Source organism: Rattus norvegicus, chromosome 12 (assembly GCF_036323735.1).
Source record: "Rattus norvegicus strain BN/NHsdMcwi chromosome 12, GRCr8, whole genome shotgun sequence".
Lineage (NCBI taxonomy): Eukaryota > Metazoa > Chordata > Mammalia > Rodentia > Muridae > Rattus > Rattus norvegicus.
In genome coordinates, this window is record NC_086030.1 from 6,575,474 (window position 1) to 6,589,058 (window position 13,585).

The 13,585-nt window shown below is 47.8% G+C and overlaps 1 protein-coding gene across 3 annotated transcripts; it reads right to left on the reverse strand.

Annotated features, from left to right (window-relative positions):
• Nucleotides 1-2,792: 2,792 nt before the first annotated feature.
• Nucleotides 2,793-7,440, reverse strand: Clec4g (C-type lectin domain family 4, member G). 3 transcript variants are annotated; one of them, XM_039089899.2, is made up of 9 exons: nucleotides 7,336-7,440; nucleotides 6,241-6,351; nucleotides 5,524-5,577; nucleotides 5,289-5,351; nucleotides 5,071-5,175; nucleotides 4,478-4,567; nucleotides 4,166-4,276; nucleotides 3,903-4,018; nucleotides 2,793-3,260 (listed from the first exon to the last, which is right to left on the reverse strand). In XM_039089899.2, the coding sequence occupies exons 1-9, from the start codon at nucleotides 7,388-7,390 to the stop codon at nucleotides 3,219-3,221; spliced, it is 747 nt and encodes a 248-aa protein (XP_038945827.1). In that variant the 5' UTR covers nucleotides 7,391-7,440; the 3' UTR covers nucleotides 2,793-3,218. The 3 variants fall into 3 exon arrangements, with proteins under 3 accessions (XP_038945827.1, XP_038945826.1, XP_063127797.1); XM_039089898.2 differs by having other exon boundaries at nucleotides 4,128-4,276; XM_063271727.1 differs by having other exon boundaries at nucleotides 4,128-4,276; nucleotides 6,241-6,346; nucleotides 7,336-7,410.
• Nucleotides 7,441-13,585: the final 6,145 nt, after the last annotated feature.

Genomic DNA, 13,585 nt, shown 5'->3' on the forward strand with positions numbered 1-13,585 from the left:
GGTGTGGATCTCACAGAGACTTGGCCCCTTGGGGGATAGGCTCATCTTACCCAAATCACCATAAGCTTATGCAGCTGTGAGAAAGCCATCATCCATGCTGGATGAAGACTTCCAGAGGGGACTGATTTGGGGTTGTCTATCCATCTGTTAGTAACCTCTTATCTATGCTGATGAGTAAGCCCAGGAAACTCAATGGCTCCCCATAAGTAAGTTCAAAGAACTCATTGGTTCTCTAGGATGAATGTCAGTGAATCAAACCTTGATTTATCATTTGGACTTCGTAAGGAAAGGGTAGTTGCTTAGTTACTCCCCTCTCAAATTCTCACAACAGATGGTAAATTCATTAGTTACTATGTTTCATAATATAAAAAATAAGCTAGAAGACTTATCTGGGTTATTAAGGTCTGAATAAGTTATTTTTTTTAAAGGTTTATTTATTTATTATACAGTACACTGTAGCTGTCTTCAGACACCAGAAGAGGGCATCAGATCTCATTACAGATGGTTGTGAGCCACCATGTGGTTGCTGGGATTTGAACTCAGGACCTCTGGGAGAGTAGTCAGTGCTCTTAACCACTGAGTCATCTCTCCGGCCCCTGAGTAAGTTATTTAAGGTATGTAAAAGATGAGACTTTGACGTGCTATGCATGATATTAAAGTTTCTAGGTTTAAGGTTCAGGACATTGATGTCAAAGTTCAACACATTGAACTTTGCTTAAATCAATGGAGTTAAAAGTTTTTATCTTTTTCCCCAAGCTTTATCTAAGTGTTACATAATAATTAAAAGTACGAGACTGGTGTAACGGAACTACTGAGTGTTCAGTAACCCTACTAGAAGGCTACACTGATCTGATTAGAAGGATTAAAAGGGAAACTATTGTTCCCCTTTCCCTCCAAAGTCATCTATGTCCCAGAGGTAGACTATCCCTCAAAATGTTCTATAACTCCTCTTCATGGAGGCCATGGAGACCCTACCAATGACTCTAATCACTGTCCATTCTATAAAGAGGAGGGTTGGCACAGAGAAAATTATGTTTCCAAGTGGTCAAGCAAGGCCTCTGACTTATCTTCACACAGATAGAACAGCTGAAAAGCCTAGAGTTCTTTCAAGTCCCAGTGACTCTGAAGGACAAGGTCCTTAACTGACCATGACAGTTAAATAAAAGCAGTTCATTTTCTCCAATTATGTGGTCTTAAATGCTTGACAGAAAAGAACAACCAGAGACTGAAATGTCTGGTGTTTCTGTTATAGTCCAGGAGGTTGCACTCCCCAGGGACTAGGCATAAACACACGTGAGACGACTGTATATCAGTAATGGCTACCTTCTTCACAAGGAGAACGCTGCCAAGATATAAGAGACTTAGGACTCTGGATCGATTCTTCACTGTAGTGAGCACTTACCTGGAACCCAGACAGACAGGTCCACTATTGTTTAACTTAAAAAACAAATGATGCTTAAATTTCTTCACTAGAAGCCATCCGAGAGGGATGATTCTAGCCCCTCCAACCATGATCGCAGCATCTGAAAGCATTCCGGAGACCACCCTTAGAAGCCAAAGCGAAACCATATTGGGCCCAGTAGATGGAGGCTTTTGGGAGCCTATCAAACTATTCTGACGGACTTTGATTTGGACACCTAAAAAGTATCTCTGTCCTGTCTCTCCTGTTCCCTGCCTCGGACTTTTGATGCTAAGAACTTCTGCCTTCATTTCTCCTTCACTTCTCTGTCCAGGCACTAGGAAAAGGCCTCTTTTCCTCCCCACACCTTAGAGTTATACAAATGGAACCATCAACGCAGTCTGGGGTCTTTTAGATAGGCCCGCTGGAGGGATACTCTGGCTGACATGCCCAGTGATTCCTTCCAGCTGGAAAAAACCAGAGTGGCCATCGTCCTGAATCCACAATGGCAGTTAAGGTTACCTCTTGAAATTGGGGTGTATGATTTAAATATTGTATAGTGAAGAGCCGAGAATTGTGGGAAACCTTTTATTATCAAAGGTAATCAATCAGCCTGATAGGGGTCCACATTTTCTGAACCTCCACCAATGGGATGAGATGTAGTCATCACGTATATCAGAGATAAAAGACAGAGGCCATTTTGAGCAAGTACGCTGGTGCTAGCCCAGTTTTGGTACTAGCACACCCTTCCTGGAAAGTAAATTACAAAGTGTGTCCCTCTGTGGGATACAGAGGTCATTCTTTCCCAGAAGAGATCCAGATAAATGTTTTCAAACATTTATTGATTCTCTCCCTCTCCCTCTCTCCTCCCCCTCTCCTCTCTCCCTCCCTCTCCCTCTCTCCTCCCCCTCCTCTCCCTCTCTCTCTCTCCCTCTCCCTCCCTCTCCCTCTCTCCTCCCCCTCCCCCTCCTCTCTCTCTCTCTCTCCCTCTCCCTCCCTCTCCCTCTCCCTCTCTCCTCCCCCTCCCCCTCCTCTCTCTCTCTCCCTCTCCCTCCCTCTCCCTCTCCCTCTCTCCTCCCCCTCCCCCTCCTCTCTCTCTCTCCCTCTCCCTCCCTCTCCCTCTCCCTCTCTCCTCCCCCTCCCCCTCCTCTCTCTCTCTCCCTCTCCCTCCCTCTCCCTCTCCCTCTCTCCTCCCCTTCCCCCTCCTCTCTCTCCCTCTCTCTTCCCCTCCCCCTCCCCCTCCTCTCTCTCTCTTTCTCTCCCCCTCTCCCTCTCCTTCTCTCCTCCCCCCCTCTCTCTCCCCCTCTCTCTCTCCCTCTCCCTCCCTCTCCCTCTCTCCTCCCCCTCCCTCTCCTCTCTCTCTCTCTCCCTCTCTCCTCCCCCTCCCCCTCCCCTCTCTCTCTCTCTCTCTCTCTCTCTCTCTCTCTCTCTCTCTCGATAGCTCCAATGGGGGGATACAGGAAGATGGAGCAGCTCCTACACTGTGTCTAGGGAGGCAGGCAGGGGATCAGGTGATCAAGGTTTCAGATCAGTGATTTTTGAGACTGACAGATGAGACGGAAGGTTTAGGCTGTCTTGTGAGTTAGAGCTGGGGTCTCCAAAGCACGCACTGGTCAGGCTGAGCAGCTCTTATTAACTAACGGTGCCTCAGGAAAATAGCCTTGGTAGTGGTCCCGGGGAATGGGAGCCACACTCTGCTTCACGCCGAGGCAATGGGCGTGGTCAGCAACTGCTCCTCTTCTCGCAGATCCAGCCGTCTCTCTCATTGGCACATGGCGCATCATTCCACAGCCCCGAGTGCAGCATCATGACACAATCCTCATGCCCTCTGGAATCGTTGGGCTCTCCAGAGTTCCAGTGGCTGTGGTGGTTCAGTGGGAGTGTTACTGGACTGAGGACAGACCCAGGGTCAAACCTTCCTTTCCAAGGCTTGCTTGCTTGCTGCTTGGCTCTGCTGCAGACACTCTCAATGCCTAATTTGAGTTTATACCTGCACGGTACATTTGTAAGGTCCCAGAATTTAACCCTTGGTTAATTCCTAGGGTCTAGCATATCCATTCTTAAAAGGTTAGTTCAGGGGTTGAGGATACATCTCAGTGGAAAAGAGTGCTTGCTGTATAAACATAAAGACCCGAGTTCAAATCCCAAGTTGTCACCTAAAAAGCTGTATATTGTTGGACATGTGTTTGTAACCCAAGCAGGGAAGGGTTTGGAGACAGGACAGCCTCTGAGGTTTCCTGGCTGTTAGTCAACCTAGATCCAGGTTCACTGAGAGAGCCTGTCTTTACTGAAATAAGGCAAAGAATAATAGACTAGTCTACCCAGAGTTTCCCCCTAGCCATGAGCATGTATGGATGTGCACAGCGACATATGCACTGTGCACAAGCCCATCAAAGCATCAGCAATCCTCTCTCAGGAATTTAGTCTTTAGATACCCAAAAGCACTGTCCCTAGGGTCTAACTCAAACCCCTTTTCAAATTTCTCTTGGGGCCTTCTCCTTACCTGAAGGTGAGTGGAGCTCCATCCACCCACCGGTAGCCTTGAATCTTGTTGAGGCGGCGATCTGCCCTCAGACCCAACCAATAGCCCCGGCCACGAGTATGCTGACTCAGGAAGCCCTGGAAGGGAGTGGACGCGTCAGCTGGCCAAGTCGGCCAAACATAAACATCCTGACCACACCAGCTCATGTAAACCCAGCGTCTCCTTTTCTAAGTCCCAACTGAGCACCTGCTCATTCAGGTCTCTGACAATCACCAGATGGGCACCTTGGCCTACACAGTAGCTTTGTGCTGTATCCCATATGGCCTGTGTCTCGGAGAAATAGTAGCAGGAACCTTGGAAGGGTAGCCATGATGGTGGGCACTGCTCACAGGAGCCTGTTGGGTGGGGAGGGTCAGAGAGAGGGGGGTGTGGATGGTGGAGCCATTGGAATGTGACAGAGGGTGTTGGATGTGTCTGGTGGTGGACAAGAGAAGCCTTGAGCGCCTCCCCCCCAGACCCCCCAGCTGAGTCCCGTCCCCCCCCCGTTCTCCCCCCCCCCCCCCCCCCCCCCCCCGTCCCTAGTGTCTCTGGCTCACTGTTCTGACGCTTGACAGTTTCCAGTGCCCGGAACAGCTCACTGCGGATGTTCTCACGGTCTCTGCTTGCTTTAGCCAAGTCCTGGGTCACTACAGGGTCAGCATAGTGGACATTTATAGTTGAAGTCAAGACTGGGACTTATGTATAGGTCAAAATAGATGTCAGTTCACGGTATCATGAACAAGAATGACGTCAGTCTGAATGTGGTGGCCTCGGTTACTCCAGAAGGCTGAGGCAGAGGAGGATTGTAAGGTCAGAGCTAACTTGGACTACATGGAGAGAGTTTGAGATCATCCTTGACAACTTAGTGAGACCCTGTCTCAAAATAAAATGTAAAGCAAGTGCTGGTAATAAATTAGGGATTAGGGCACCTGTCTGGAACCCCACAGCAGGGGTCCTGGAGAGTAACTCAAAGGTACCCGCTTAGAATCCTGCGTGGAGGGCTTGGGCATGACTCAGGTGTGGGAACCTAGTACGTGAAGCCCTGGGTTCAGTCACCAGAGCCCTGAGGGTCCAGGACTGTACTACCGAGAGGCGTGTGGCTATGATTAGGGGTGAAGGTCAGGAGCCAGGGGTTGTGTTCGGCTCTCACCACGCTCTTGCAGATCTTTAAGGTTGCTCTCCTGCTCCATCACCTTAGCCTGTGTGTCCTTAAACTCCGCGAGTGTGGTTTGCAACTGCGCTTTCATCACGGAACCTATGTGGGGATGGGGCCACAGCCAGCCTCGCCCCCACTTGCCTCTCCCAACCCACCCGCCTCGTTTCCCAGCCCCTCAGCTTTCAAGCTTCCACCAAACCCGTGTTTCTTACAGCAGTTCCTGCAGGCTCCGACATCATCCTTCAGGGAACTCAACATCACCTTCTGCTTTGAGGCTAGAATGACCCCACCACACACACACAAACTAGGTCAGAGGACACCCTTTTCTAAACCAGGCAACCCTATTGCAGGAGGCTCAGCTATTCACTCCCCAGTCCCTCTTCCCTGGCAGTTCCTCCACCCACCGCAAGGGTGCGCAGTGGCCCTGCTCTGAAGCTCCTCACGCACCATTTGTCCTCAGCAGGTCCTGGTGGTTGAGCAGCACCCTGAGCTGGCTGGAGGCTGCAGAGAGATGCAAGCAGGAATTGTGAAGCCTTCCCCTGCTCAGATGTGTGAGGATACGTGTGTTGTTACCCACGGAAGCATCGGCCAGGAATACATCACCCGGGTACGGACATGAGACATACATAATGCATACTAATGCTGTGACCCTTTAATATAGTTCATGCTGTGGAGATGACCTCCAACCATAAAATTAATTTCGTTGTTACTTCATAGCTTTAATTTTTCTGCTGTTTTGGATTTCCATCATAACATGTAGTTTATATCATGTAATCCATGTTTTCCGATGTCTTAGGCAAACCCTGTGAAAGGGTCGTTCGATCCCCAAAGGGGTCGCGATGCATGGGAACCATGGTTTACACTCATTGCCGTCCAGGACCCCATGTGGTGCACTGCATAGGACACAAGTTTGTGCTTTACCTGTCAGGCAGCATAACTTGTTCCAGTAAAGGGATCACTCCTGGGGGTTAAAGCGATGGTTCAGAGTGGCTGTTGCAGAGAACCTGAGTTTGGTTTTTAACATCCGCACCCACATGCAATGGCTCACAACTGCCTCTAATTCCAGCTGTAGGGGATCTGATGTCATCTGTCCACTGTGGGCACTTGTACACCCGTGGTATAGCCTCAGACACATACATGTACACATAAAAATACATCACTCACCATTGGACAAGAGGATGCTCAGAATGAGAGCCCACAGAACTGTGGCCACCAGGAAAGCCAAGACCAGGAAGAAAAGTCTTTCTTTGTAGCACTCCCAACGTCCCAGCTGCCCTAGTAGAACACAGATAAATTCTGAATCCTTCCAGGACAGAGGGACAGACAGCTTAAGTACCCTCCTACCACCACATGACAGAGTTAGAATTATTTTTTAATTTTTAATTTTTAAAATTTTTATTGGTTATTTTATTTGTTTGCATTTCAAATGTTCTCCCCCTTCCCAGTTCCCCTCCACAAACCCTATATCCCACCTCCTTCCTCCTGCTTCTATGAGGGTGCTTCCCTACAAACCTACCCACTCCTGCCTTACTGCCCTAGACTTTCCCTATGCAGGGGCATTGAGCCTTCCCAGGTGGAGCAGAGACTGAGGAAAAGGCCATCCAGACACTGCCCCACCTGGGGATCTACCCATCTGCAGACACCAAACCCAGTCACTACTGCTGATGCCAAGAAGTGCTTGCTGAAAGGAGCCTGATATAGATGTCTCCTGAGAGGCTCTGCCAGAGTCTTACTGATACAGATGAGGATGCTTGCAGCTAACCATTGAATTGAGCACCAGGACCCCAGTGGAGGAGTTAGAGAAAGGACTGAAGGAGCTAAAGGGGTTTGCAACCCCATAGGAAGAACAATAGTAGTAACCACCCAGATCCCCCCTGCCCCCCGCCCCCAGTCTCCAGAGCTCCCAGGGGCTAAAGCATCAACCAAAGAGTACACATGACTCCACTGCTTATGTAGCAGTGTTAGAGTTCTTATACAATGTGACTGGAGTCTAATGTAACAAGGTGTGATACCTGCCCCCCAAACAGGTTTTCTGGGGAAGACTCTGGTGATGCCCTTTCTCAGTCCAGGATCCAGGACCCAGCCTGGGAAGTCCTCAAAACAGGATGTGATCTCCTTACGCCCATGGTGCAGGTACCACCATTCTGCAGTCCTGTCCACTCCTGTATGGCTCTGTCTCTTCTTCTCCCCCATACCCCTGCCCTCAACATTAGAACAGAAGAACCCATGGGGGAGGATGAGGTGATTTTTTTCTCCTACCTCTGGGGGCCTCTTCGATTACACCGCCCAACTTGCTGTACCCACCAGTGTTCATGATGATGGTGGCATCTAGCCCCGGACAGAGATATAAATTTAAGTCTCCACCCTGGCCCCATCCTATCTCCCTCCCTCCCTTCCTTCCTTCCTTTTTATATCCATGGCCTCAGTTCTTGTGTGTAGGAAGTCAGCTAATAGTCAGTCACAGTGTTGGCCAAGGCTGGGCTGTGAGGGGCAGATCCAAGCTCTGTGGCTTGATCATTGTAGCTGTGTTCCCTGCTCAGAGGGTGTGAAGACCCATGTCTTGGCATCTATGGAAGCATAGATTAGGAATACAACACCCGTGCATAGACAGGAGACATAATTAATTTATACACACAATGCCAAGTAGATATGTGTTTGGTTTATACCAGTGGTTCTCTACCTTCTCTTTCTCTCACTCTCTCTCTGTGAGTGTGTGTGTGTGAGAGTGTGTGTGAGTGTGTGTGAGAATATGTGTGTGTGAGAGTGTGTGTATGTGAGTGTGTGAGTGTGTGTGAGAGTGTGTGTATGTGAGTGTGTGTGAGAGTGTGTGTGCACGTGTGTGTATGTGAGTGTGTGTGAGACAGTGTGTGTGTGAGTGTGTGTGTAAGTGTGTATGTGAGTGTGTGAGTGTGTGTGAGTGTGTGTATGTGAGTGTGTGTGCACGTGTGTGTATGTGAGTGTGTGTGAGACAGTGTGTGTGAGTGTGTGTGTAAGTGTGTATGTGAGTGTGTGTGTGAGAGTGTGTGTGTGAGTGTGTGTGTGAGAGAGTGTGTGTGTGAGAGTGTATGTGTGAGAGCGTATGTGTATGTGAGAGTGTGTGTGTGAGTGTGTGTGATTGTGGAGGCCAGAGGACAACTTGGGGTGTTGTTACCCAGGCATCATTTGTCTTTAAAAAATTGCATTTATTTATTTAGCTATAGTGTGTGTTTAGGGTGCTTGCATAGGGTTAGAGACTCCTCTAATGTACATTGACCTGACAACCTGTGAGAGTTGGCTTTCTCTCTACACCATGTGGGTTCTGGGATCAAAGTCAAGTTGCCAAACTTTGCAGCAAGCTCCATTATTCATTAAGCTGTCATGTTGGCCCTCATCCACCTTTTTTTTTTTTTTTTTTTGAAACACGGTCTCTTAAAGGCTAAGTAATATAGGCTGGCCACAACGTCTGTGTCCACCACCTCAGCATTGGATTGCAGGAGATTTGATCACACTGTGAACTCAGAGATTGTGTTATTTACTAAAAAAGAAAAAAGCTGGGGCTGGAGAGATGGCTCAGTGGTTAAGAGCACCGACTGCTCTTCCCGAGGCCCTGAGTTCAAATCCCAGCAACCACATGGTGGCTCACAACCATCTGTAATGAGATCTGATGCCCTCTTCTGGTGTGTCTGAAGACAGCTACAGTGTACTCATATATATGATAAATAAATAAAAAAAAACATTTTAAAAAAAACATTTAAAAAAAAAAAAAAGAAAAAAGCTGTTTCTAGTTGTGGTGTGGATCAGTCCTTAGCACACACCTCTAATCCCTCTGGCCTGAATGCAGACACACCCTTAGTAGACACCTTTAATCCCAAAAAGTGAAGCTAAAGTTTGTTTATAGAAGGAAGCACCCATGTTTGAAAGTGATGTCTAATTGAGTGGCAGAAAAAGTGACCAATTAGAGAAAGATCTGATAGAATAGGATACGCCCAACTCTCACAAGAGAGAGGAAAGGGATACTCAAGGGGTAGTGGAGACAGAGAGAGAAAGAGAGAGAGAGAGAGAGAGAGAGAGAGAGAGAGAGAGAGAGAGAGGAGGCAGTTTTATTGGGACAGGTTGTATAGGGACTTTTTTTTTTTTTTTTTTTTTTTTGGTTCTTTTTTTTCGGAGCTGGGGATGGAACCCAGGGCCTTGCGCTTCCTAGGCAAGTGCTCTACCACTGAGCTAAATCCCCAACCCGACTTTTTTTTTTAACCCCATTTTGTCTCACCCAGAAACTAGGCCATAAACCATTTGCTCCAGCAGGTACAGGTACAGGAACAAGACAATAAAATCCCTCACTCAAGAAACAGCTTAAAAGATAGCCAGCCACAGGAATGGGAGATACCTTATCTCGGGATAGGATGTCTGTGCTCAGCAGCCCACCTTGTGTTAATCATTCAGGATGCAGGAATGCAGTCCACATGGGGCATCTTGGCACCTAGTGATGAGTTCTTAGATTACCAAACTCTAACAATAAAGTAAAACCCGGCCTTTGGAAGTACTCTGCTTCTGCAGCTGACCTGTCTGCAAGAGGCTAGGTTTCTGCTTTATCACCTCACAGTAAAGCAGCAGGAGGCTCTAAGTCTTAGGAAAGCAGGGGAGGGAGGGAGGCCTGTCTCTGCTGTCAGCACTTGTACACTCTCAGAAGGTGTGTTCACATGAAAGAAAAGCTCACTGCGAGTTGGCGTGTGAATTCAGGCTATAAATTGAACAGGAGGTTTTAACAGAGAATGCCTTCGTGCAATTCTCTGGCTTGACATTCACCACGTACATTGCAGGGTCATGGAAAGTTTAAGACTATAACTAAGCCACCCTCGAAGTTTTATTTAGACACACTCAGCCAATATCTTATTTCCCATTTTTGCACCTGGGGTCCTGTGGTGTATGTTATCTTTATGTCCTTTCGGTTAATGGTCTCTGTAACCCTTTGGAATGTGCCCTAAATTTCAGAAGTCTCAAACAATTAAGCAGCTCTGCTATAGAAAGGGCTCATATGCTTTTGTCAGGGTCCCATTCTGAAATGATGGTGACCCTTGCGTGCTGGCTGGTTGTGAAGAATAAACACTCTTTGTCTTTGTATCCTATCCCAGTCTTGGGTTTTCCTTCAGCCATTTTTGGACCCTTACAATTGCAGAGAGCAAGCTAGCTATAGATGAAGAAGAAACAAACCAGAGACTAAGAAAAGGCTAGACGTTTAGAACAGATTCCCAGAGTTAGTTTGAGGCCAAGCACAGCTATCCAGGAGAGGGTGAGAGAAGCCAGATTTAATCAGTCAGCTTGGAGAAGAGTTTGAGCTAGAACAGCTAAGTTGAACCAGTCAGCTAGAGCTCAGAAATTGAGCCAGGAAAGGGCAAGCTTATTCGGCAGCTCGTCTCAGAGGTTGAAAACATTCTAGACCTAGATAAGATTGTACAGAGGCGACCCGCGGATCCCGGCCCGCAGCAGCTCTCTGCTCCCAGACCAGGTGAGAGAGAGACCCAACCGCCTGGTCAGGTGGGCACTCCTGAGGCTGCAGAGCGGAAGAGACCACCAACACTGCTCACCCCTGCCCACATCCCTGGCCCAAGAGGAAACTGTATAAGGCCTCTGGGCTCCCGTGGGGGAGGGCCCAGGAGCGGCAGGACCCCTGCCTGAGACACCGCCGGACCTTGAAGGAAACAGACTGGATAAACAGTTCTCTGCACCCAAATCCCGTGGGAGGGAGAGCTAAACCTTCAGAGAGGCAGACAAGCCTGGGAAACCAGAAGAGACTGCTCCCTGCACACACATCTCGGACGCCAGAGGAAAAAGCCAAAGACCATCTGGAACCCTGGTGCACTGAAGCTCCCGGAAGGGGCGGCACAGGTCTTCCTGGTTGCTGCCGCTGCAGAGAGCCCCTGGGCAGCACCCCACGAGCGAACCTGAGCCTCGGGACCACAGGTAAGACCAAATTTTCTGCTGCAAGAAAGCTGCCTGGTGAGCTTGGGACACACGGAAGCAGAATTTCTTTAGGACCGGGCACGTTCTGTGTTTACCGGAAGTCCCACACCCGCGGATCCCGGCCCGCAGCAGCTCTCTGCTCCCAGACCAGGTGAGAGAGAGACCCAACCGCCTGGTCAGGTGGGCACTCCTGAGGCTGCAGAGCGGAAGAGACCACCAACTCTGCTCACCCCTGCCCACATCCCTGGCCCAAGAGGAAACTGTATAAGGCCTCTGGGCTCCCGTGGGGGAGGGCCCAGGAGCGGCAGGACCCCTGTGCCTGAGACACCACCAGAACCAGAAGGAAACAGACCGGATAAACAGTTCTCTGCACCCAAATCCCGTGGGAGGGAGAGCTAAACCTTCAGAGAGGCAGACAAGCCTGGGAAACCAGAAGTGACTGCTCCCTGCACACACATCTCAGACGCCAGAGGAAAAAGCCAAAGACCACCTGGAACCCTGGTGCACTGAAGTTCCCGGAAGGGGCGGCACAGGTCTTCCTGGTTGCTGCCGCTGCAGAGAGCCCGTGGGCAGCACCCCACGAGCGAACCTGAGCCTCGGGACCACAGGTAAGACCAAATTTTCTGCTGCAAGAAAGCTGCCTGGTGAACTCAAGACACAGGCCCACAGGAACAGCTGAAGACCTGTAGAGAGGAAAAACTACACACCCGAAAGCAGAACACTCTGTCCCCATAACTGACCGAAAGAGAGGAAAACAGGTCTACAGCACTCCTGACACACAGGCTTATAGGACAGTCTAGCCACTGTCAGAAATAGCAGAACAAAGTAACACTAGAGATAATCTGATGGCGAGAGGCAAGCGCAGGAACACAAGCAACAGAAACCAAGACTACATGGCATCATCGGAGCCCAATTCTCCCACCAAAGCAAACACGGAATATCCAAACACACCAGAAAAGCAAGATCTATTTTCAAAATCATATTTGATCATGATGCTGGAGGACTTCAAGAAAGACATGAAGAACTCGCTTAGAGAACAAGTAGAAGCCTACAGAGAGGAATCGCAAAAATGCCTGAAAGAATCGCAAAAATCCCTGAAAGAATTCCAGGAAAACATAAATAAACAAGTAGAAGCCCATAGAGAGGAGACACAAAAATCCCTGAAAGAATTCCAGGAAAACACAATCAAACAGTTGAAGGAATTAAAAATGGAAATAGAAGCAATCAAGAAAGAACACATGGAAACAACCCTGGATATTGAAAACCAAAAGAAGAGACAAGGAGCTGTAGATACAAGCTTCACCAACAGAATAAAAGAGATGGAAGAGAGAATCTCAGGAGCAGAAGATTCCATAGAAATCATTGACTCAACTGTCAAAGATAATGTAAAGCGGAAAAAGCTACTGGTCCAAAACATACAGGAAATCCAGGACTCAATGAGAAGATCAAACCTAAGGATAATAGGTATAGAAGAGAGTGAAGACTCCCAGCTCAAAGGACCAGTAAATATCTTCAACAAAATCATAGAAGAAAACTTCCCTAACCTAAAAAAAGAGATACCCATAGACATACAAGAAGCCTACAGAACTCCAAATAGATTGGACCAGAAAAGAAACACCTCCCGTCACATAATTGTCAAAACACCAAACGCACAAAATAAAGAAAGAATATTAAAAGCAGTAAGGGAAAAAGGTCAAGTAACATATAAAGGGAGACCTATCAGAATCACACCAGACTTCTCGCCAGAAACTATGAAGGCCAGAAGATCCTGGACTGATGTCATACAGACGCTAAGAGAACACAAATGCCAGCCCAGGTTACTGTATCCAGCAAAACTCTCAATTAACATTGATGGAGAAACCAAGATATTCCATGACAAAACCAAATTTACACAATATCTTTCCACAAATCCAGCACTACAAAGGATAATAAATGGTAAAGCCCAACATAAGGAGGCAAGCTATACCCTAGAAGAAGCAAGAAACTAATCGTCTTGGCAACAAAACAAAGAGAATGAAAGCACACAAACATAACCTCACATCCAAATATGAATATAAAGGGAAACAATAATCACTTTTCCTTAATATCTCTCAATATCAATGGCCTCAACTCCCCAATAAAAAGACATAGATTAACAAACTGGATACGCAACGAGGACCCTGCATTCTGCTGCCTACAGGAAACACACCTCAGAGACAAAGACAGACACTACCTCAGAGTGAAAGGCTGGAAAACAACTTTCCAAGCAAATGGTCAGAAGAAGCAAGCTGGAGTAGCCATTCTAATATCAAATAAAATCAATTTCCAACTAAAAGTCATCAAAAAAGATAAGGAAGGACACTTCATATTCATCAAAGGAAAAATCCACCAAGATGAACTCTCAATCCTAAATATCTATGCCCCAAATACAAGGGCACCTACATACGTAAAAGAAACCTTACTAAAGCTCAAAACACACATTGCACCTCACACAATAATAGTGGGAGATTTCAACACCCCACTCTCATCAATGGACAGATCATGGAAACAGAAATTAAACAGTGATGTCGACAGACTAAGAGAAGTCATGAGC

Coding starts and splice junctions, on each gene's coding strand:
- Clec4g (XM_039089898.2), bottom strand. CDS start 7,390: ATGAACACTGGTGGGTACAGCAAGTTGGGCGGTGTAATCGAAGAGGCC. Junction 5,578..6,240: donor GAGCATCCTCTTGTCCAATG/GTGAGTGATGTA, acceptor ATCTCTCTGCAG/CCTCCAGCCAGCTCAGGGTG. Junction 4,568..5,070: donor TAAAGATCTGCAAGAGCGTG/GTGAGAGCCGAA, acceptor CTGACCCTGTAG/TGACCCAGGACTTGGCTAAA.